Raw genomic sequence first — 23,201 nt, 5'->3', positions numbered from 1 at the left:
GACCCCATCGCTCCTGTGGATCACCCTTTTCCCGGTGCTGGATGGCAGGAGTGTGCTCTGGCAACAGGAAGCACGACAGATCTTTTCCGTTCATCATAAAGCGCCTGTGTCCCAGTGAAGCCTCCACCTTCCCCCCGTGCTCCTGGCAGGAAGGGCCTGAGGAGCTTTTGATGGATCCAAGCTTCCTCCAGCTGTCAGCACACCTTCCGCCCTCCTCTTCCCCTCTCCCGCCCCGCACTTTACTGGAATCAGACAACCTGAAAGCTGGTTGCGCTTGTGATTAGGAAATGCATTGGTGTTTGCTGACTGAACCTCGGGTCTTGCTTCCAATATACACAGGTACAGTTGGTCTTGAGAAGTCTCCTCTTTTATGCCAGGACAAAACACCACTATCTGCTCATGCGGTGCGTCCCTCCTCGCAGACTCCCTGGAGGTTAGGTCACTGCCTTCTTCCTCCCTGAGGAAGAGGAGAAGGCTGACCTTGTCCTTCTTCCCGTGGGGCAGCTCTCGAGCAGATCTGGGAGCTATCTGGGCACCTCACGGCAGCTTGCTAGCGATACTCCCACCAGCCAAGAACGTTTCTGCTGCTGTCACCACCCTTTTCACTCTCCACTGCATCCAGCTGGTGGCTTGATCTCTGATGCTGTCCATGCCTGCGTGGCTCGCTGCGTGGGTATCGCCACCAAGGAGCTGGTCAGCAACCTCCGTGCCGACTGATAGGGTTGGACTGGGCTCCCCAGTTCCCTGCAAATCATCTCAGCTTTTGAATGAGCCTTAATGATGGTTGCATTTGAGAGGCCACAGCAGCACAAAGGCCATCTGTCTGCCAAATGAAGGTGGAAATTGGAGTTGGGGTCCAGGCCATGTCTCTGCTCTCATTTCTTATGCTGTTCCGTATTGGAATCGGGGCTTTTTTTTTTTTAATTTGTATCTTACCAAAAGGCAGAACTTGGACTTGAAACCAAACCTGCTGAATTCTCTTTCCCTTAGATGAGAGCTCCATGAACGGAGACCGGATAGACTGTGGGCGGAAGACACGTGTCGAGAGTGGTTACTTTTCCTTGGAGAAGACCAAGCAAGACTCGAAGCTGGAAGAACAGCAGTTGCCACCCCCACCGAGCCCTCCCAGCCCCAGCACCCCAAACAACAGGTACAGTTATCCCAAATCGCCCTCGCAGGAGCATGCCCAGCCCTTTCCTTCCCCAGGTACCCGATCAGGCGACCGAATGATTCACAGCTTCTCTCTGAACTCCTTGGACTCGAAGAACAGTTGCCCCATGCACAAGGACTCCAACAGCAGAGATATAGCAAGGGGAGCTGAAAAATCGGGGCGCCCCCTTTCTTTTAAAGCCAGCCGGCAGTACACCACCCTGGCCGACGTTCCCAAGGCCATTAGGATCAGTAATCGTGAGGCCTTCCAGGTGGAGAGGAAACGGCTAGAGCGGAGAACCCGGGCGCGTAGCCCTGGGAGAGAAGAAGTGGCCCGGCTCTTTGGCAATGAGAGAAGGTAAGGGATGAGTGGCTAATCTCTTTCTTGCATGCTCGCGACTTCAGTTAGGTTTGGTCCACTCCTCCCTGCTGCAGCTCCGGATGGAGGAGGCGATGTTTGCAGGGCACATGAGGTGTAGCCCTTGGCTCTCCTCCCTCGGCCTGCGCACGTCGCTGCCAATCGTGTTTGGGATTCCAACGCTGCCGGAGGCAAGTGGCGTTGCTCTCCGTGGCTCGGGTGGCACTGCCCTGTGCTGCAGCTCTCCGGGGATGCCCTGCTCCCCACACGGGTGGGTTTGAAGGCATCAGTTGCCCAAAGCAAGACTGAGCCTGAGGCCAGTCCGGTTTGTTCAGCCCTCCCTTGCATTCCAGTATGCCTGGATTTAAGGGTAACTGGGAGGCCTGTCCACACCAGCTATGCAGTGAGGCATCCTTGGTAACACCAGGAGGCAAATGTTACCCTGCCTGAGACTGTTTTGAGGGCAGCCAGCCGAGACACTTGGTGGGTGAAGTTTGGCTGCCATATTTGCAAGCAAGACCACCCTCCCCCTGCCCCTTCCAGCACAGGGAGGCAGCTGGCACCATTAATTAGGTTAGTTCTCTAAACGGTGTTAGAGCTGGGGGTGTTACGCAACTGCCTAATGAGCTGAGAGAGGTTTCCAAATGTCACGGCCTTAATCTGGGAGAGGAGAGCCGGGTGCAGTGCCGAGAGAGAGCGCAGCAGGCTGCAAAACAGCTTAGCGTGCAGGAGGCCGGGGGGCAGGAGGGTGGGGAGGGCATCTGCATGCGCGCCTGCACGAAACACGAGCATGCCTGGCTTTCCCTGGGCGAGGCGAAGGATGGGCTTGACTCGCCCGGGGGGGACGCATTTGTGCAACGAGGACAGTTGAGCAAACCAGGAGACAGGCCCCGGGTGAGAGGGCTATCTGCCAGTCTGATTTTCTTGCCCTGATCTTCCTCTGGGCATGTTCTTTCTAGCCTGATTGCAGCAAGCGCTTCTAGCTCATTTCTTCGCAGCCCCTAAAGGACTGTTTTCCAGCCTGGTTTTCTTGTGCTGAAAGCTCAGAGCTGTCCTGGGAAACGCGACGCAGCTTTGCGCCGACGCTGTAGATTGGCAGGTGGATCCTTAAGTCTGTCTACCCTGGCTCTGCCCTAGCGATGGGCAGATTAAGTGCCAGGCTGCTGTTTGGCAGGAGGGAAGGATAAAGGAGCGGAAGACGGGGTTGGCTTTCTCTTTGCCTCGGGAATTCGCTCCTCTCTGGGCCTCATGAGAAGGATGCCACGCTGGTCTCCTGGCAGCCCCGTCTGCAGACGCTGGCTGCAGAAAGGCTCATAAGTCATGATTTATGAGTTGAACGTGTAGCGTGTTGGCCCAAGCGTAGGTCAGATCATGCCACTGTTGGGCCATCCCTGCCAGCACGTGTCCCCAGTGCTAGAGGATGGCTCCTTCTCCCTGTGCTGGAAACCCTTCGTTCTGGCCTGGCRTGATGTGTGCTGCGGGTATGGGGCAGCTTTGGGATCCAGCACGCTGGAGGCGAGCGGTGATGTGCTGCCGGCTGGGCTGGCCTGGGCCAGCCAAGGACAGCGAGAGGGACAGAGAGGAGCAGAGATTTACTGCAGGTAACGGGCCTGGGAGAAGAAGCTGCTGCCACACACAGTCCTCTTAATTCCGTTTCCTGCTAGTAGGTGCCTTTTCCTGGGGGAAAGTCTGTTTTTTCCTGCCCATTTGCTAGCTGGGCTCCTGAGGCTATTTGACAGGGTTTTATTGCTATATTCATATTGGCAAATATTCTTCTATGGCAGCTCAGAGCCTTTATCTGAGCGATATTACTCAAGGAAGAGGAGCAGATATGAGCCTTTGTTCTGCTCCCCAGTTCCCCCGGTTCAGCGTGGGCGCTGAACGCAACGGGTCGATTCTGAGGTTGCTGGAAATGTCTTTTCCTATTTTTTATCCTAAATGGCCTCCTGCAGTGCCATCTCAGGGCCTGCTTTGGGGAGTATCTGGCCAAGCCAGGCTCTGGTTTGACAGCCAGAGAGCAGCACTTGTCTTCCCCAGACCCTGTTGCCTGCTCAGGTCTGCCAGGGGCTGGGAAGGGGTTGTCTGACCCAGTGGAAAAGGGATTCGGCTGCGGCTGCAGCGCCCCTTCTCCCCCGTGCGTAAAGAGGCACTTGCTCGGGCCAGCTGAGCCCTGGCGCTGTTGCATTCAGGATTTTTCCCATGCCCAGCGAAGCAGCTCTGGAAGGGGAGTTGGGGGCTGGCATTACACCGGGCACTGCAGGGTGAAGCAGCCCATAAATAGAGAGGAACCCGCACGCCTCTGGTTTCGTGCTTGAGGGGAATGCGGGATACCAATGCTGCCTGGGGGGCTCCSACCCACTGACGAGGGAGGTAGAGAAAGTGGCTACAAATACTGTATTTTACAGGATAGCTTCCTTCTGCTGCGCCGGCAGGCGTTCGAGCTGGAGGTGAACATTTTCCAAAGAACGGTTAGGGTTGATGGGAACCGCTGCTGCTTTGGGGCTGAGAAGAGAGGCTGGAGCACGGTCTCCTCTTGCCGACGGCATGGCTGAGCCTAGTGCAGCACGGGGAAGTGGTGCTTCGAAGCAAGGTTATGGCAGACAGCAGGGAAAGGGGGTCCCTGCTTGCCAAAGGGTTTGTTCAGGCTTGGCCCAGGATTGCAGCCRGTGGCTCTGGGGGAGCGAGCTCTCGGCAGGGACAGCTCGGGCTGCTCGATTTAGGGACTTGCTCGTTTGTTTTCTCCTGCAGCAATCTGCAAATTGGCCCGTGCTGAGATGAGCCAGGTTGCGTGGGCGGGAGAGGTTATGTTTCCTGGAGCCAAGGGACCTCTGTTCTCGGCGCTCAGGTGGACTTGGCCGGCGATGGGGAGACGGTTTAGCATCATACCAGAGAATTAACATTCACCGACATCCTGCTCAGCTTGGCTTGGCTGCTTTTTAAATTTGAGTTTACTTAGTCCACATAGTCTTTCCATTTTTTTTCTCCAAATTCAGGCTGTGCTCTTTGAGGTTGAGCAAATATAATAACTCACTTCCACRCTGCGGGGTCAACTTCTCCCCCTGGGTTTAACACTGTTTCTAATAATCCTTCTCGGTAACCTACTAACAAGTCCAGGAACGCTTGCCTGAAACCATTTGCGCACATGCAAACCCCAGAGACACCGRGCAGGCATCGTTCAGATTTGCCTTTCATCTATCAGCGCAACCAAACTAACTTGCTTTGATTCCTTTGGTATTTTCAACCTTTCCTCCCGTTTTCTGCTAATCAGAAATCAGTGCATGAATGTCAGGGTTGCAGATAGGAAAGAATTAKATTAAACATCCGGTGGTCCAACCTTGAGTAACACACCTATAATCTTAACTCCCGATAAAGCTGTTTTTCAGGCTTCTTGTCCTGTTTCCTTATGTTAAGAGATCCTCTGTGACTCATGTGCAGAGCTGCGCTTGCAAACGTGCTCGTTGACCATTTACACCCGACTTCTGCTCCACGCTGCGTTCAGACGCCCAAGTTCTCGGTCTCTTCTAAGACAGGAATCAGAAGCAGTCGGAAAGCAGAGCCRCTGTTTCTGCGGAGGAGAAGGTGCTCCCGTGTTTTGGCGTGCCCGGCAGACGGGCGGTGTGCGAGTTCCCTCTGCTGGCACGCGGCAGGACGGGGCTGCGCGCCAGCTCCGGGCACCGAGCGGCRGGGCCCTGCGAGCGCTGCCCTCGCGCCGGGCAGGACCGGGGGGTCTGGGTCCGAGAAGGGTCGAGCTGTGCCTTGCCCGCTCTTGGGATGCATCCCGGTGAATCCAAGGGGGCTACTAAAGACTGCCCTGCAGTAGCCACTGCGGAGCAAGAAGGCGCTGGARGGGACACGTGTGATTGCCCGTGTTAACGGCCTAGGTGTGTGCCCTCCTCGCTGCCTGCGGGTTGGACGCGCCACTGCATGGGCAGCCTGCAGCTCCCCGCGGAGGACTCRGCTTGCTGGTGGGCGAGCTGGGATTTTCTTCAAAACTGAGGGCAGCAGCCTCTAAAAACGCGGCTTTTCCCATTGCATCGGTGCTCTGGTCACGCTGGCAAGAACCTGCTGTTGAATGTGACAGATCTGTTGCAGGATCATGGTCGGGGGTTATGAAATATTTCTAGCCTCGGTASAGCGCAGAGCTACCTGAGATTGCTTCAAGAGTTTTCTTTCTCAAGTGCCTTCTCTGGGGTTTCGAGCCTGGGAGAGCCGTGTAAGGCTCCCTCCGAACGCTGCTCTTAGGGGGTAGAGAGGACTGACTGCTCTCCCACGAACAGGTTTTCCTTTTAAAACTATCCCCTCCATTTTTGTGTATCTTTTGGGGAAAGCCCTCTTCCTTTTCCCAAYGCTCGCTGTCTTTCTTGCTGCTAAAGAATGAACGAATCCAGTAAGAATAAGCCCTTTCTTCCAATCAAAGCAAGTTGCTTTAACGATAGCTCCTGTTGGTCTGTATAGCTCTGCTCCCCCCTGCGCACCCCCCTTCACCTAACAGCCGAAACCTGCAGCTTGGGGTTAGCGGCCTGGAACAGATTAACAGCCTGCACGGAGAGCAGCTCCTCGGGACCGGCTTTGTAGGCTAGAAAGCACTAAATGGCACCGCAGCTTTCAAAATGCTTCATACCTTCCCGTCTGGAGTGTTATTTTTGTCAACACGGACCTGATGTTCGAGGGGGCCGGTTCTGGCCTCCGCGTTGCGGGGAGCTGCCTCTGCGAGCATGGGACGAGAGGAGAAGCCTCCCCCTCCCCGTCCCCCCGATACCGCTAGCCGTAACTTCTCTGAAATGTTTAGCCACTGGGGAAAACGATTCTTTCCTGTAATCCGAATGATATTAACCCTTGGGGCTGTGATTTGGTTGCAATGATTTTTTTTCCCCCTTTTCAATGACGAATTACTGGAATGATTTTGATTTTATTTTGTATGTAGATGTAGATATATAATTTCCTCTTCTGTTCATTCATTTTCCAGCCTTGTTTTCTTCCAGGTCTTGTTGCTCTCCACCTTCTCCTGCTGTGTTGCTGTGTGACGTGTCCGCCTTTACTTCGCCTGCTTCGCTACCATCTCATCTCAATCTCAAGCCGTAGAACAACCTGGTGGTGCAGCCCCTTTCATGAGAAATCAACCTGCTTTTGATTTTGTTTTATGTTTATTTTTTTCCCTGATTTGTTTTTCTTCAGGCCTTCACCTGATAGGGCACAGACAATGTTAATTCATGGACCTCTTATTCCCTCCTAAACTGAGACTCAGAGAAGGCTGGGTCAGTGCAAAAAGGGGTTGGCTGGGTTAAAAAATCGGGACTCCAAACCAGTTCCCTCTGTGTCAGTAAACAAACGACTTGGATTTACCCTCTGCAAGCTGGTTTTCATGAACTGAGACCTCTCGTGTGAACAGAATGTCCCAGTGGGGTTTGGAGCTCTGCAGGAGCGCAGGGCTCTGTCTGCTCGTAGTCTGCAAACTGGGATACAGCGGAAGCTGAATGGATCTCCTATAAAAACATCAGATCGATTTAAATTTAAAAATCAAACTCTTCCCCACCAATTCTGTCCTTTCCTCTGCAGTAGCTGGTTTGAGTGTGGGGCTCTGCAGCCTGCCTCTGAGCAGCAGTGTTTGGGTCCCCGGCCTGGCAGGGGCATGTCGTGTGTTCAGGCTGTTTGTCTTATCTATGGAATTTGGTGCAAATGTTAGTTTAAAACTCAACACGTCATGTTTTTGAGTCCTAACCTGCTGCTGGTTTTTGTGGGAAGTGTTAAAAATGCTTTTGGATAACCTGTTTCCCCTCCTGTGGTTGCTGTTGTGATTTTCACGTACTTTAGAGGCTCACGTAAGGCAAGCAGCCCCGATTTTAGATGCCGCATGTAGGGGTCCAAATTCTGTGTCCAGAACCCATCTGGATTTAACTTTTTAGGGAGACTCGAAATTGGGATTTAAACTTCACAGCTTGATGCTCAGCTGGTGTCTGTGCTGTTGGGGGGTGTTATTGCGTGTTCCCAGGTTGCGATTAGAGACCAGAGGTTGATGCTTGTCCCACCCCCCTGGGCACACAAACCTCGGCACCACCAGGTGCTTTGAAAATGCCAACATTTCCTCCCCTGTGGGTCAGCGAACAGCTTTTCACGATGAAGTGGCGCTTTTTATTCCTCCTGCAAGGGCCTGTGGTTTGCTAATCCGTGAGAGCATCCCTTTGGGGTTTGGTCTGGGATCGGCTCCTGCTCCATCCACGTTTTCTTCGTGGTTTCCTCTGTCCACCGAGGCAGCAGTGGCAGCGTATGACGGGTGGCCGAGACTATGTCTGAGGGCCGTGCTGCCGTGAAGGGTCAGTCGTGCTCCCTGCTGTTGAAGGGGATGCTCTGCTGGGCCTGCCGGGTTGCTCCTAATGCCTGGATGCACTCCCGTGTGCTCCTAACTCCATGCAGTCCGACCAAAGTTCTCAGTGCGGGGCTGGGTTTTTGCGGGATGGGGGCTGCAGGGTGAGCCGGAGCCACCCGTTGTCTCTGCACCCCGGGTTGTTCTGTCGTTTCTGTTCTGTGCCGTGAGGCAGCTGTCGGTGAGCTGCAGCCTTAGAGAGTGAAGGCAAAGTTTAAGCCAAAGCTGTTTAAAAATCCCTGATTCTGAAATGACCGTAAAATTTACAAGTAAAATGATATCGCTGATTTTGCAAGGGCTTCCTAGATATTTAAGAAGATAGTGTGTATGGAGCTGAATAGTCTGGTTTTTTTCCCCTTTTTGGCCCCAGGTAAAATGCTGCACGTCAGATTGGGGTGTTTTGCCCCGGTTTTGTGCACCCTTGAGCTTGCAAGGAAACTGGGCCTAAAAGCCAGGTGTACGTGGGTGCTGGGTTGAGCAATGCTGCAGAGATCTCACTGCCCCAACCTCGGACAGCCTGAACTTTGTGGGATTGTGCAGTTCGGTGCAGTTGCTGTTCTTGTGTTTAAGCTGGCTCTGGTTTCCCCTTTCTCTGTGTTTTCCAGGCGATCCCAAGTAATTGAAAAATTCGAGGCATTAGATATTGAGAACGCAGAGCACATGGAAACGAGTGTGTCAGCAGGCACTGCCCTTTCGAGTGAGACGCGGCAGGGCAGGAGCGAGAAGAGGGTTTTCCCTAGGAAACGGGTAAGCTCCGCAGCTGCTTTCGGGTCCTGCAGAGGGTTGTTGGAGGATGCGGTGTGAGGGGGCACCCGGGATCTAGCCCGGCCATCCACCAGCCCAGGATTTAACTCTGATCGTCCCTGGGTGGAGCACGGGATCAGGAGTCGYAGGCAGGCGCGCGCACCAGCCAGATCGCTGTCTGTGCCCGTCCCGCGCAGGTTTGCAGCTTGCTGCTCAGCTTCCTTGACCCAGCTGTCTGTCAGAGTGGAAAACGTCTTTTTTCCCCTTCCTCCAGCATAGAAAGAGGGAAACTTTGGGTGGCATGGCAGGAAACATTAATATGACATAAAGTAACAGAAGAAACAGGGGTCTTGAGAGTCCCATTTGCTCTTGGATGTATCGGGAACCAGTTAAATTTTGAGAGGCCCTGAAAAATGTGTTTTAAATGAAATCACACTTGTTCCGAGCCTAAGCGATGCCCCTTACCTATGTGGATTTTTATGTTGTGAATCAAGAGAATGGGACTCGCTGTCCTAGTTGCTGAACTGATCGGGGCTAATGCTTTTTATACAGGACTTCACTTCCGAAGCTGCAGCTGTGGGCTCCATCCTGGATGCGTCCGCTTCTCCTCTATCTCCGCACCGTCGAGCAAAATCACTGGATAGAAGGTCCACAGAGTCCTCTATGACGGTGAGCYGCCAAGGTTGTTTATTCCGCCAGGGATAAAAGGAGGGAGCACTCCTTTCTCTCACTGTGCCCTCCCCACRCGCTGACCGGGGCTGCAGCAGAGCATTTGTAGCTGAACTGTAGGTCAGTGCAGTTTCCTGGATCCTCTCCACTCTCTGGACTGAGACCAAGTGCTGGTTCATGGCTGATGCATTTTTGGATAGCAGTTCACACTTGGCTTGTTAAGGAGAGCTAACATGTGGCCTAATTTTCTTATGACGATTCCCTAATGCTTATGTAGTTGCAAGTTGGTGTCAGTGGAAGGAGGTCTCAGAGGAAGGTTTGAACCCGACATCCTGAGTTTTCTTCCGTTTGCGTATTTCAAATGCTCACCAGACCTGGAGGCAAATAATGCAAAATAAACATGAATTGCTCTCCTCTCGCTTGCCGCCATTCTGTAGGAACAAAATAAATACGCTTGCTAATCTCTCAAAGCGATTACATAGCCATTGTAAATACAGGCTGCGTTTTTAGTCAATGGAGTGCTTCTATTGAAGGACTTCTCAGAAAAATGCACTGGCTTAGTATTTCTCTAGCAGCCATTAATGTAGATTTGTACATCTACAACAATGACTTTAAAATTCTTGGCRATAATACAAAGACACGAGAAGTGCATATTAAGTGACAATGCTCATCATCTAATGAAGGCAAAAAAAATCATGCAGTCAGTGGGAAATGTACTTTTTCCTTGCATTAAATACTGCTTTATTGTGCTACTCCTGCTGTAAAAGTTAAAACGTATGAAAAAATTGAATGCCTGCCGACTTGTGACTGTGATTGCAAGAGTCTCCCCTGCCCATAGGGTTACCTGGATCAGCTCAGMTCAGTTATCCTTCGGGATAAAGGCTGAGGCAGAGTTCATCCTGTGGCTCTGTGGCTTACTGCAGAGCTGTAGTTTGAGTTATGTGGATGAGAGCTTCGTCTGTTTTTGTTTTCTAACATCAACACCCTCCGGCAGTGCTGGTCACAGACCTTTCTGTCCTTCAGCCTCTCTCACTGCCCATTTGACTCTTTTCAGGCTCAGCTTCTTTGGKCAAAAGCCTGCACTCTCTGGGCCCTCCTGAATACTCAGAGTAAAGCAAATGGATTTCTGAGAAACGTGTATGAGAAACCTGCTCAGTCTGGGCGCTTCTGTAATGTCTTCCTGCAGCCCAGTTTGAAACCTATGCTCATACTACCATGTTAGCAGTAGCTTTCCTCTCTGGCTGCTTTTAAACCTTTACTTAAATTTTAAGGAAACTAAGAGTAGTTTGCGTGCTGCTAATCAGGGATTTACCTGCTTTTATAGAAGATTCTTACCCTCTGTTTTTTCTCYGTTGATAAATAGCAAGCCCTTGAGCAACTGTAATACTTTCACTCCTTCTGTTTTCCTTCTCTGCAAAATGCATGGTTGGGAGCCAGTTATTTTTGGACCCGARATGTAGATCCTTTGCTTGAAGCAAGAGAGGCTCTCCAGCTCTCTGCAGATAGGACTGCCTGTGAAGCTCYCCCTTAGAGGAAAGGGTTTACACAGGACCCGGATTCCTGGGAGCATGATCCCACCTGCACCTTGGCAGAGGAGAAGCAGAAAGATTGTGGTAGCACTCTCTCAGGGTAAATTAGGTCTGAAATGAAGATACGCAGCGCTCATAGCCTGCTTCGGAGATGGGCATAGCCCTTGCAAATGCAGTTTTCTCTACAGTTTGAACATCACTTATCACTGCCTCTTCAGCAGGTACCTGTTAGGCTTGGTGGTTTTGTTGCGTGCAGTCACATCAGGGCCAGCGCTGGCCATTGCTGCTCAGTCTGGAATCTGCCTGCTTTCTCCTCTGCTTCTCTAGTGATCCGGGAAGAGCAGGCTGGTATTTTCCCTGGGGTTTTTGTGGAGCTGGGCTGGGTTCCCACCAGCGTGGGAACACTCAAATGTAGGATGTGCTGGCCCATTGCATAGATTTGATTGAATAAGCTTCCAGTCCCCGATTTTTCATGGCTTCCTTAGTTCTAGCCAGTAGATTTGTGCTGCTTCATTGCAAACGCAGTCTTCTCTCCTTTTCCTCCTCCTTTCTCAGCTGCTCTCTTTGCTTCAGACCTACTGCTGTGAGGTTTCAAAGCCAGATGCTTGGCAGTATCAATTTCACAGCAGCAGGCTGTGATGTCCCAAACCCAGCGGATGGCTACAGCACATGTAGCAGCCGGAGGAGCTCGGCCTCAAGGGAGCTGACATCCTTCACTATGCACTATCCAGACTTGGGGGTGAAAGGATAGCCGGAGTTATCCCTACACTGTGTGGAYTGCTTTTCTCTTAGCTTCAGCCTCCTGATGCACCCACTCTGGAGGAAGTCTCACCAGGTGTCATTGGGGCGGGGAGATGCTGCGATCCCCTGAATTTCCAGGCCGTGTATATAGGAACTCAGCCTCGTTTTGAATCCTGCAGCCTTGCATGAAATAACACATAGTTTTTGCTTCTTAATAAATAACAGAGGCACTAAAGTGTCTGCAGTCTTGCTAATACCTTGCTTCTCCTTTCTGTATAATGCTGGTGTAATGGTAGGAAATGACAAAGAAAATGCTAGGATGGGGACAGCCTGAATAAACCCTACACCAGGGTCTCTTTACCTCCTGGGAGCCAACATTTAACCTCCATGCAGTATAATGATCCAATTTAACTGGTGCTGGTTTCTTTTGTGGCTACGCWGTATTTTATCAAATTGCTGCTGCTGTCTGTTTCCTGGATGGAATCGGACCCCAGCACTTCATCCGAGCAATGATTGCCTCTCTCTCGCCTCTTCTTGCAGCCTGACCTACTGAACTTCAAGAAGGGCTGGTTGACGAAGCAGTATGAGGACGGGCAGGTGAGTCTGGGAGGAAGCTCTCSCCTCGGGTCGGTCCTGAACGCTGTGGTCAGTCCCAGCTTCTAGCAGCTCCCGCCCACCTGTATCATCCAGACGGGTTGAGAAGAGCCTGGGGCCTTGGCRAACTCTGCCTGCAGACATAGATTTCTGTATCGCGGCTGCAAATGGTCCTGGAGAATAGCTTGTTCGTGGCATGGAAAACTGAAAAGGATTATTTCATCCGTCTGGTTCTTGGGGCAGTGCTCAGTCAAAACTGTGATCAGCCCTTCTCTCTGATCAACGGAGAGCCTGTGTTTCCAGGGTTTTCAACGCTGCTGCAGGCCTTCCGCGGTGGCAGCTGCACAGAGACAAAGAGCCCGAGTGCCATGTCTTAATTAATGGCAAAGGCACAATGAGGGCAGTGTGCGGCGTTTCGAGCCTCTTCTTAACATCGCATGTGCAGGCCCCGCACGAGGCTGCTCTCAGCATTAATGAAGCTGCGCTGTCTTTGCAGGGCAGATCAATATTGGGCCAGTGCTGCAGATGGGAGAAAACAGATGTAGGCGCTTGGGCAGAACCGCTGGAGGGAATTTGTACGAATCCAAAGCCAGACAACAATGGCTGTGTGTGAGCCCTGTGCAAGCAGTGTTTGTGTTGGACCGGGAGTAGCTGGTGCTCTGTCCTGTGGCAGTTTCAAGGCCCCGCATCTGGATATCATATAATGGGTTTCTAGGGAGTCAGGACAGCTTGGATAGTAGCACTGGTTTCGTGTTCCCATTCTCTATTAGTCTCATCTCCCTTGCGACCCAGCAACCTCTTTGGCATCAGTAATGAGGCTCAGATAAGGCTCCCTGAGCGCTGGGGAAACAAAACCGAGAAGTAAAAAATGTCTCTGTCGTGGCACTAACGGAAGCATCAGCTGCCGCTTTGCTCGTGTCCCTTCCCAGAGGGGAAAGCGCTCCCGTATCAGAGCCTGGAGCCTGGCACCAACGCTGAGCCCGGCGCGAGCGCCAGCGCTGTCTGCATGCGGTCCCTTCCCTGGAAAGGTTTCCTTCACTCCCGCTCAGCCCGTCCGCGGGGAGGGCGAGAGGGTGCTCAGCACGTGGCTGGCGTGGGAGCTCTGGGAGCGCCGTGGCCCGGGCTCCAGGTACTCGCTGGTCCTTTGGCTCCTTGTGAGCATGTCCATAGGCAGCCAGAGGGTAAATTAGCTGCTGGGGTGAGGGCTGTATTGATTTATAGCTCCCTCGGATATGCCTGCCTCACACGGGGAGTATGCAGAAGGCATACTTGTAGAGAACGAGTGCCAGGAATGGGCTCCAGCTCAATTTCTAGGTACTGCAGATAAAACATGAACATTTTATTGCTTTTTCTTCTAAAAAAAAAAGAAAAAAGGCCACTCTAAGGCTTAAAGTGCAGCCACTAAAAGCATCGTTTTGCCAGTGGAGCTAATGGGAAGGGCTCCGAAGGCCCCGGTGGCTCTCACAGTCTGTGTTACCGTCACACGCACGGGGTTAACGCCTGCTGGGGATGCTGCGCTCCCTCAGCTCGTCTGTTTAGCAGGCATCAGTGCTCGAGCAAAGCTGGAGTCCCGGCGGTGGAAACCACATCCTTGTCTCACCGCAGGGTTCCTTGCGTTACGGCTCGTTCTGCTCTTCCCTTTCCCCTGGGAAAGCCAGAGGCCTCTCCATGAAAACTGTCCTCAGCAGAGCACAGGGCGAGAGGGGAGAGGAGAGCCTGAAAGCTGCTCCGCGGAGCGGGGACTGCCTGCTTGCCCCCGCTCGGGTGGTCTGTGGCGAGCTGTCACAGCTCTCTGGCAGCGGAGGAGCAGGCTGGTAACAGCCTCGTGTTGGTTGTTTCCTAGTGGAAGAAACACTGGTTTGTGCTGACGGATCAGAGCCTGCGATACTACAGGGATTCGGTGGCGGAGGAGGTAGGTGTCTCCTCTTCGGAGCTAAACCCTGCCTGTTCTGCATTCGGATAAGGTCCAAACCTCTCTAGCCGGCTCCCAGAGCCGTGTGCCAGCCATCCGGGTGGGCTCTGTCGAGTCCCGGTGGGCTTGTGGGGATACCTGCAAAAAAGAGAGAACGGCGAGAAATCAGGAAAGGGCACAGTGAGGAGAACTGGGGGCTCCTGCTCCCAGACGTAGGGGATTAAGCAAATATCAGGGTTGGAGGCAGACCAGGGTGGGTCAGTTATCTTCCCAGATGCCAAGGGCTTTTGCCGGGCCTGGAGCATCGCTTTTCAGGGCTCTGGGCATCTTGGGGATCTGCTCTGTGTCTCTCCATGAGTCTCACGATGCTGAGGGCTTTTGGCATCTCACCAAACCCTACACAGCACCTCTCCTGCAAGTTTGTACTCTGCTTTTTATTTGCAAAGCGTTAGGAGTTATAATAAATACCGCTTCCTTCCCTCTGCAGGCAGCTGACCTGGATGGAGAAATCGATTTATCTACATGCTACGATGTTACTGAGTACCCGGTTCAGCGAAACTACGGCTTCCAGATCCACGTAAGAAAACCATGGGGAGGAGGGCCAGTCCAGCTGCGGGGCAGGTGGAAGCGTGGTTGCGCACGTGGTGGTCTGCCTCTGGCAGCCTTCGGAGCTGGGCGAACCAGACTGCTCTCGTTGTGCAGCTGGCTGGGGATGCTAGTCCATGGGAAAGGAAATATCTTCCCAACCACCTAAAAGAGGCCACCCCATGTCCTGAACCATGTGTTTGAGAGCTGTTGCCTTGTGCTCCAGGGAGCTGGGTTTGGTTTACAGAAACGGAGGGGGAAAGGGCAGGTTTTTGTCTCAGCTGCCTGTTGAAGTCTCAGGGACTCAGGTGTTCAGCTCCAGCAAAATCAGTTTGGTTACTGAGAAATCTTGATTCCCACCTTGAGCTGCTGCAGGGAGTGGGGGCTGCGGCTGGATTCGCTCTCCAGGCAGTGGGCGAGCGGGACTGCCTCCCCAAGCAGCTGTCGCGGCTGGGCGAGGGGTGCGGGTCAGCTCTGCGTGGTGTCCGGCGGGGCAGGAAGGTGCTGGTCAGCGTGGTTGGCCATACTGAGCCGGTCTTCTCCTTTCCCTAGACTAAAGAAGGGGAATTCACCCTCTCTGCTATGACGTCTGGAATTCGCCGGAACTGGATTCAGACCATCATGAAGCATGTTCGCCCCACCACCGCTCCAGATGTAACGAGGTAAAGAGGGGGAAAAGCTGGAGGCTAGATGGGACTCCCAGTTTAGCGGCCCCCAACAGTTGTGTGGTTTGCAATGCAAGAATAACCCTTTCCTTATTCCCTTTCTTTCCTCTTTCTGAGTCTGTTCCTGGAAGCTCCTGCTCTTTCTCATATCCCTGTATCTGGGCTTAATTTGGAAACACTTTGTGGGGTTGCTGATATGTTGAGTTACTCTTTTGTGTTCAGATTTCAAAGAGGGTTGAAAATATGGCTTTAATTTGTGCATAGGAATATGAAATACTGTTCCTTTATCAAGGCTCCTCTGGATTCCCACCAGGTATTGTGAAACCACTTGGATTCAGTTACTCTGGGTTCCCCCTTTCCTCTGGCTACTGTTCAGCAAGAGCTGCCTGTCCCCTCCATGGGTCACATCAGCACAAGCCCAGGGTTAAATTAGAAGCTGTTTGGCTCTGATGTGTTGTAAACTCCAGCCAGCAAAGAGTCTTCCTCCTCTTTTGATCTTCTGGATAGCTGCAGCAGCTCCTTCCCTTATGCTTCAGTAATATTAGCACCTTCTACTGCCTTCAGTGCCAGAGGAAGGGAACCRCCCAATTCATAGAGTACCTTCTGCGAGCGCTTGCGGCTATGGGCAAAGGGTATTTGACCTTCTCACAGCTAGCTGTGTCAGCCACACTTGTATGGGCCGCCTGTTACAGACTTAATGGACACAGCCACACGATTAACTCCGTCTCCTGTCCTTACCGTAGCTGCAACAAGCAGATCTTGGCTGTATTTGTCCCAGCATTGATGGAATGGCTCTTTTCACCCAGTGCTGTTTAACTGGAGATGCTCCAGTCTCTCCTTCCCTTTCCTGCTTTACACTCGAACGCCGTTTCCCAGCCCTGCCCGAGCTCTCTGGTGGATCTCTCATGGGTCTCCAGGAAGCCGCCTCTTTCCTCACTCCTGTGTATGTTTGATTTCCATGCAATCCCAGGAAAAACTTCTCTTTGAAACTATCCGTGCTGAAGCCCAGGTTGGAAAACTGTGTTCTCTCCTGTATTAACGTTTTGTGGTTTGTATATCTTGTGATTCACTGCATGCTCCTCCTTTTCTGCACTTCGGATGGGAAGTCCTGCAGTTTTCATTTATTTTTCTTTCTTTTCTTTTTTTCCTTTTTTCTTTTCTTTTAAATAAAAGCCAGAAAGAAGGGAAGAAGCAAGCTGGTCTTGACACTTGATTTCCCCACACTGGTATCTTCCGATGTGAATAGATATGAAGGTGAAGACCAAGGAAATTTGAGGGGACTTCTCAGCCTTTATAGAGCCATGTATATTTATAGGCTACCAAGTTACTGTACCACAGCAGTCCTGTGCTCACTGGCTTTGCATCTACTCCTAGCCCATGTGAAGTGTTTTGACTTGACTTAACCTAGCGAAAGGGTCCAAGTGCAGGTACCTGTTGAGTAGTAACTTGTTAAGCTGCATAAATAGATCATGAATCTGAATCCTAAGCTGGGGAAGAGGGAGTCATAGGTGCACTTCTGTCATTTTTCACTGAGCTGATTTTAGAAGGGACGAATGTGGGTTAGAGTCCCGTGTGGGTTAGTCACGTCACTGAAGAGCTGTCATTATGAACTGGAACGAGTGTCCAGAGAGTGATAACAGGGTTCTGTTCACAAGGTGCTTTTCACACCCCTTTGCTGCTGTGCGTGTCAGTGCACTGGGTAACCCAACCTGTCCAGCGTAGCTTTGGACACGTCATTAACATCCTCAGCCTGGGAAACGGCTTGTGGACAGGGCTTCTGGAAAGCCAGAGGACAGAATGCCAAAGGCTTGCGAGGGAAGGATGGCAAATCTTTCATCCTGAGTATCCGTATGGTGTGTGTCGGGGGTGAGAAGCCTAACGTGAGCTAACGGGGGAGATGAGGACCTGGCGCCATGCTGGGGCAGACGGTGTGCGTGGAGGGTGACGATGTCGACTCTGTCCCCGGGAGCCAGTCTGACGCCTCACGCTCACTCCATCCTCCTTGGTGTCTCCTGTTAACCCGCTGTGATGTCTCTACCAAGACAAGCACACATTTTCTCTGTTACTTAAGTCCTAACTACTGTTTATACTGTAGCATGTGTCAACTCCCYGGTGGTGGTAGGTGCTGTACTGATCCCTTCCCCATAAAGTACCATGCAATCTGCAGAGGCACTAATTACCCTGTGCTAACGATGACTGTGCAAATAAAAAGTATCCACAAGAAGGAAGGTGACTGCTTCAGTACTGGGTGCTTATTTAGCTCTCCAGTCTCGATTAGGCTGAGTGCCCCCATGCTCSTAGTGGCAATTGCTTGCAGCCTTCATGTGCTTCTTGCGCTCTGTGGCAGGACTCTCGATGCAGAGTGTGTGCTACTCACACAGCCAACCCTATTAAAAAATCTTTGTGCTGCCTGACCTGTAAATATCATTGCAAAGCAAAGACCTCTCACATAATGCGAGTTCATTTGTCTGAACTGGAGGAGATGAGAAATACTYGAGCAGAGTTAATAGCCATGGGGCACTTTTGTGAGATGAGATGAAATGAAAAGCTTTGGGTCAGTCTTTTGAGTCTCTTAATTCAGTTCCCAGTGCCCCCCTCTGCTAGTTGACTCACATCCCATGCCCTCTGGGAATCTGCAAAGGAGAAATAAGCTAGCAGGAGATGTTACCTCTGCAAATGCTGAGATTCTACCACGTGGTATTTAGAGCAACGTTATTTCTGGCTTCCAACAATGTACCAGGGGCCCCAGGACTCCTTTTCTTCCTCTCTTCTCCATTTTAAAACTCCATCTCATCACTGTTTCACTTATTTAAAATGCAGCTGTAATCTCTAACTGCCTCCAGATTGAATGCCTGGCTGTAAGTGTGCTTTGGAATCGTGCAATATCTCCCAATGGTTGAGGAGTGAGGAGGTTTCATTGTGTTGCCTTTGGGTTTATTTTATTAGCTGCAAGTGACAGAGCTGAAGAAAGAATTATCTCCAAGCTGGTTTTAGCCTGTAACTGCCAGAGTTTCTTGAAACTCAGCTCTGCTGAGTCTGTGGTTTGACCATGGATGAAAGTGCATCGGAAGATACTAGCACTGGAACCATGCAGAGTCATCTGTTCTGCTCCATTCTTTGTTTCGGGCGTATGCACATATATGAAGTTTTTGGCTGGGGGAGTTGGGTTTTGCTATAAATTCTGGAGGAGAATCCATTCTGCTGCTGCTCCCTGTAAATAACAGCAGCCTTCATGCATGTAGTCCCATGGTTCAGGACCACGTTAATATTGATTTGCCTGCAACGAAAGGCCCGTAGAACTGCTTTCTGGCTCTTTTCACTGTGCCCTTCTAGAAAGCTTGTCAAAGCTGCGCTAAAGTCTTGAGCCCAGGGGGATGCTGTCATTTGGAAAGGCAGTAGTGGAAGTGGAGAGAGCCAAGAATCAGCCTGAACAGCAGGGCTGTGATTGAAGAGGCTTGTGAAAGGAGGCAGCTTTTGGGGATCTGATAACAGAGAGGTTTCAGCAAATGCCTCACTTTCCCTCAGGACAGGATTCCTCTGTGAAGTTCACATATTGCTATTTTCTTTTTTAGTTTTGATCTGCATGTTATAAGGCTGGCATGTCTACGTTTAATAAGCTAATACTACATTACGGATTATCCATAGGTTGGAAACTTCCTTCCCCTATTAACTTTCCCTGCTTGACAGTATGTCTTCCCTCTCAACCCKCCATGCTCTAACTCAGCACTAAAAGTCGTTCCTTGCTTGAGAAATTGGCATTATCAGTGACTTTTGCTGTATTCTGAATAACTCTTGCTCTCCTTGCTGCGCCAATGACTGCATATCTAAGAATATGCAGCCCCCCTTCCCACCATGTCTCCCACTGCCACCAGCAAGGGTGTTTTCCCTTGGGGAGATCTGTGCTTTCAGTACAGATAGTGGCACGGAGAAGTTTTTGAACCATTAACACCCAGACTTTGCCAAGCTCAAGGAAAAACTTACCCCTGTTACCAAAGACCTCTGAGAACTGCTCTGTGCCTTCCCGTGCTTCTTCCTCCTCCCCGCTGAGCGCTAGCCTGGGCGCTCCTTGCCTCCTGGAAGCCACGGCCCAGCAGCTCTGAAGCCAGACTGACTTTGATGGGACCAGTAGCAACCTCCCAGTGAACACGTGACTATGGCCTTGTCGACGGACGTGTGTGCATGGAGCCTAGCGGCTAGGGAGGCAGATCGGCGGGGTGGGGAACGAGCTCAGGTGAACCGTGGAAGAGGTGTCATAGCCCGTTCACATCCACAGCGGAGGTTCTTGCTTGGTGGTCGCTGCTTGGCTGTAGCCCCGTGGGCTGGTACTCGATCTGCAGTCACTGGCCCCGTGGCGGCAGCGGAGGAAACAGGCTTGGATGAGCAAAGGAGGCAGCRGTGCTCTCTGGTGGGTCCGGGCGGGAGCGTTGGACCGGCGGTGAGACACCGGAGCCAGGGAGCCGTGCGGGGCCGCTTGCATCCTGGCTTGTGCACACCCGCTGCACAGGTGGCACAGAGCGCTTCCCTCCGTAGGGATGCAGCCTGGCACTGAATTCACGCCTTGGGCAATTGGGAGAAGGAGAGGAATAGCTCCTACACGACGTGCAGACCTCGCAAGAGGCTTGGTTGGTGTTGGGAGATGGACGGGTAGGGAGGCATGTGGCAGTTGCTTGGGCTTCGAGCAGCCCCTTTTCACCCGACTGAAGCAGCAGCTCTTTGAGGCATGCGTGGGAGAGCATGATGGTCTTGAGCACTGTGTGATGCTTCCCTTCATCCTCTCTCTGTCCCTGTAGCTCCTTGCCGGAAGAGAAAAGCAAAACGAGCTCTTCCTTTGAGACTAGCCCGAAGCCGAGCGAGAAGCCAGACGCAGACCAAGTCGAGATGGATCCGGAGCAGAAGCGGAGCCGTGCCCGGGAGCGCAGGCGAGAAGGACGGTCCAAGACCTTTGACTGGGCTGAATTTCGCCCCATCCAGCAAGCCCTGGCGCAGGAGCGAGCAAACGCTTCAGACTCCTCAAAGAGCAGCACTGCCGCCTTCCCCAAGGACACCGGCGCTTCGGACACAGACCCGGGAGAGCTGGAGAGGGAGCGGGCCCGCCGGAGGGAGGAGAGGCGCAAGCGCTTTGAGATGATCGATGCTGTCGACGGGGCAGGGCCGGAGGAAGCATTAAGGATGGAGGTGGACAGGATCCCGGGCCTGCCCATCACCGCGGATATCAAACCRCAGAACGTTCACGTGGAGATCGAGCAGCGCTGGCACCAGGTGGAGACGACCCCTCTGCGGGAGGAGAAGCAGATCCCCATCGCTCCCCTGCACCTCGCCGCCTCGGAGGACCAGGACGAGGGGCTTGCAAAGCAGCACTTAACTGCGCTGCTGGAGAAGGAGGTAAAATGGGATGCGCAGGGGAGTGGGTGAGGGTGCCATAGCGGCTGAGATGGCCTTCAGTTTACTGAGTGACTGTAAGACGTCTGAGCAGAGGCCTAAGAAGCTGCATTTATTCATGTTTCATAATAACAATGAATGTGGATGCTGTCAGGTCTCCTGGGGACCTGGCAGGGAACAGGTCTGTGTCCCTGCCATTTCCAATGGAATCGACTGCATCTTTCATGTTTCCCCCATTGCTGAAAGGACAGTTGTTGCAATGGTGGTATTTGACTATCCCTAGCCAATCCAGCCGGTACGGAACAGAGACTGTTTTTGTTAGTTGTTAGCAAGCCTTCCTCTGGTGAGATGAGCACAATTAATGTGTATTAACCAGACTGTAAATTTAAGCTCATAATTCTGTGCGTCTCTGTGTCTGTAGAGATTTGTGTGTGTAAGTATGTCTACAAAACTATAAACTGGCTTGAGTGTCAGTGTAGCTCACGCCACAAAGGTTCCCTTTTTGTGGAGCCTACAATAAACAATCTTAAGATTTTAGGAGAAGAAGAGAGGAAACTCAGCTCATTTGAATGAGGTCTATGCCTGGGAAAACAAAGATTGTTGTTAGTCAGGATTAAGATGCATTAGCAGGAATGAAAGGGGTGCAGGCTTGGAGTAACCAGGAGTATGGCCAGCATGAACCAGGATGGGATTTGCCTGGGTCATGACTGGCACTAGCTGGTGCCATTTGTCCTTCACTGCAGTGAGCTTTACAAATTAAAATAATGCATAACTTAGTTCTTTCAGGGAGGGATTTTGCCTGGCAAAATAGGATTCAGATCCCAGAGCAGAGAAAAGCAGCAGTGCAGTCAAAAGCCCTGTTCATTCTGCCGTACGTTGCTTTGAGCTGCTTTCTCCTGATGGCTGTTCCCCTGCCAGTTCCTTGGACTTTGTCTCTTTTCATATTCCACCAGTTGGAGCAGAAGCAGAAGGAGGCCTTGGAGCTCCTGGAGCAGAACCGGCACCTGCAGGACCAGCTGAAAGTGGCGCTGGGCCGGGAACAGAGCGCCCGGGAGGGCTACGTGTTGCAGGTAGGAGAGCAAGAAAGAGAGAGAAATCTGGCTTTCTCTGCACCTGAAAGGGAACCTGTTGGGCTTCAGTCCAGGGTGTTCATGAATGCATCCTGGTTAAAGCGGAAATGTGCAAAATGGAGTGGGTTCCAAGAGATTTGAACCACCTGTAAATATTGGTAATTCTCTAGCCTTATAAGGATCATCTGTTTAACAAAACCTCTGGTCTGGGATCCAGTAGAGAACTCTCCAATGAGTGGTCACAGCTACTCTGAGACAGAAGGTAACATTACCTACTGGCTTCCCTGAGGGAAAACAAAACACAGCCGTAGGAGATAGGACCTCAGCAAAGTGCACTTGACATCAGTGTTGCATCACATACTGTGTTTGCCTGTGCAACAGCTCTGCTTCCCCCTGTCATTATCCTAGACGTTCCTGTCAGGCAGTGGGGTGGACAGAAGGCGTCCTAAACATCTTGTAGTCCAGCGTTAGCTCCTGGCCAGGATGTTCGTGTGGCTGTTACATGGGCAAACACAGCACATTCAGGTGTATCTACAATGAGAGTGTGAACTGTGCCGTGACAACCGGGCCGTTCTGGCAGAGCACTTTGGGGGTTTGTTCTGTTAAAAGGTGCCTTTCCTAAGCGAGGCCTGGAAGTGTGGTCTGGAGATTCTGGCAAAAGAGGCAGGAGCATCTCTTGGAAAACCTTTCCTCCCCACCTCCAAAAAGTAGATATTTTGCTAGCACTTCCTCTGATAGCATCTGTGCCCCAAAGAAGGCATGAAGCCTGTGGGGCTGCTTCTGGCTGCTTTAGCAAGTATGTAGTCCTCTTTTGTGCAGCCGTAGTGTTTTGACCTGCTCAAATCTATTTGGTCAAACTGGCTCTGGACCAAAGTGGACTTGCATGGCTGTACTCTGTGCTCCCACGGCAGAGAACCTGGTGTTGACACTGAACCTTGTGTCTGTATTTCTCAAGGGAGAAACTTCCTCTGAAGAAACTGCAAAGGCGGTGGAACTGACCCAAGCAGGGAGGCATATTGCCTTCTTTACCAGCAATCTCCTTGGAGGAGTTACTTATTAATGTTTTTATCAGTATATCCAGAGACCCCAAGCTGACAGTGCTTGCTTGGAGGAGTGGTATTTTCACTTTGGTGACTTTGGAAGAGGGAGAAAGTCCTTGGGATCCAAAACCAGAAAATGACATGGATCTAGCAAATAAGTCAGTGCTAGAGACAGCACCGGCAGCTGCAGTGTCCCTAAGCCTATTAAATGAGACCAGCAAGAGGGGAGGTTTGTCAAAGGGGGAGGGATGAGTTCCTGTAGGACACCTCTCACAGGAGAAGAAACCTGGACGGTTCCTCCAACTATTAGCTGATTCCCAGATGTCCACTGGATTTGCCACTTCATAATCTGCAGCTGCCGCTTTCCGTTTCTGGGCCGTATTTGATCTTGCATTATGGCAGCAG

The 23,201-nt window shown here is 51.8% G+C and overlaps 1 protein-coding gene across 11 annotated transcripts in view; it reads left to right on the top strand.

The window, feature by feature from the left end:
* MPRIP (myosin phosphatase Rho interacting protein) overlaps positions 1–23,201 on the top strand; it is an 89,700-nt gene that overhangs the window by 48,055 nt on the left and 18,444 nt on the right. For 5 of the 11 annotated variants that reach the window (XM_026082936.1, XM_026082938.1, XM_026082940.1 and 2 more), the window contains exons 7-15: positions 991–1,507; positions 8,474–8,615; positions 9,165–9,281; positions 12,092–12,148; positions 13,989–14,057; positions 14,545–14,634; positions 15,195–15,304; positions 20,098–20,689; positions 21,640–21,756. In XM_026082936.1, coding sequence (XP_025938721.1) covers positions 991–1,507; positions 8,474–8,615; positions 9,165–9,281; positions 12,092–12,148; positions 13,989–14,057; positions 14,545–14,634; positions 15,195–15,304; positions 20,098–20,689; positions 21,640–21,756 — 1,811 coding nt within the window. Of the gene's footprint in view, positions 1–990; positions 1,508–8,473; positions 8,616–9,164; positions 9,282–12,091; positions 12,149–13,988; positions 14,058–14,544; positions 14,635–15,194; positions 15,305–20,097; positions 20,690–21,639; positions 21,757–23,201 lie in introns of those variants that run through there. The other 6 variants (XM_026082946.1, XM_026082947.1, XM_026082944.1 and 3 more) reach the window with 4 other exon arrangements.

Source organism: Apteryx rowi, unplaced genomic scaffold, assembly GCF_003343035.1.
Source record: "Apteryx rowi isolate R43461 unplaced genomic scaffold, aptRow1 scaffold_6, whole genome shotgun sequence".
Lineage (NCBI taxonomy): Eukaryota > Metazoa > Chordata > Aves > Apterygiformes > Apterygidae > Apteryx > Apteryx rowi.
This window is presented reverse-complemented; position numbering and strand designations above follow the sequence as displayed.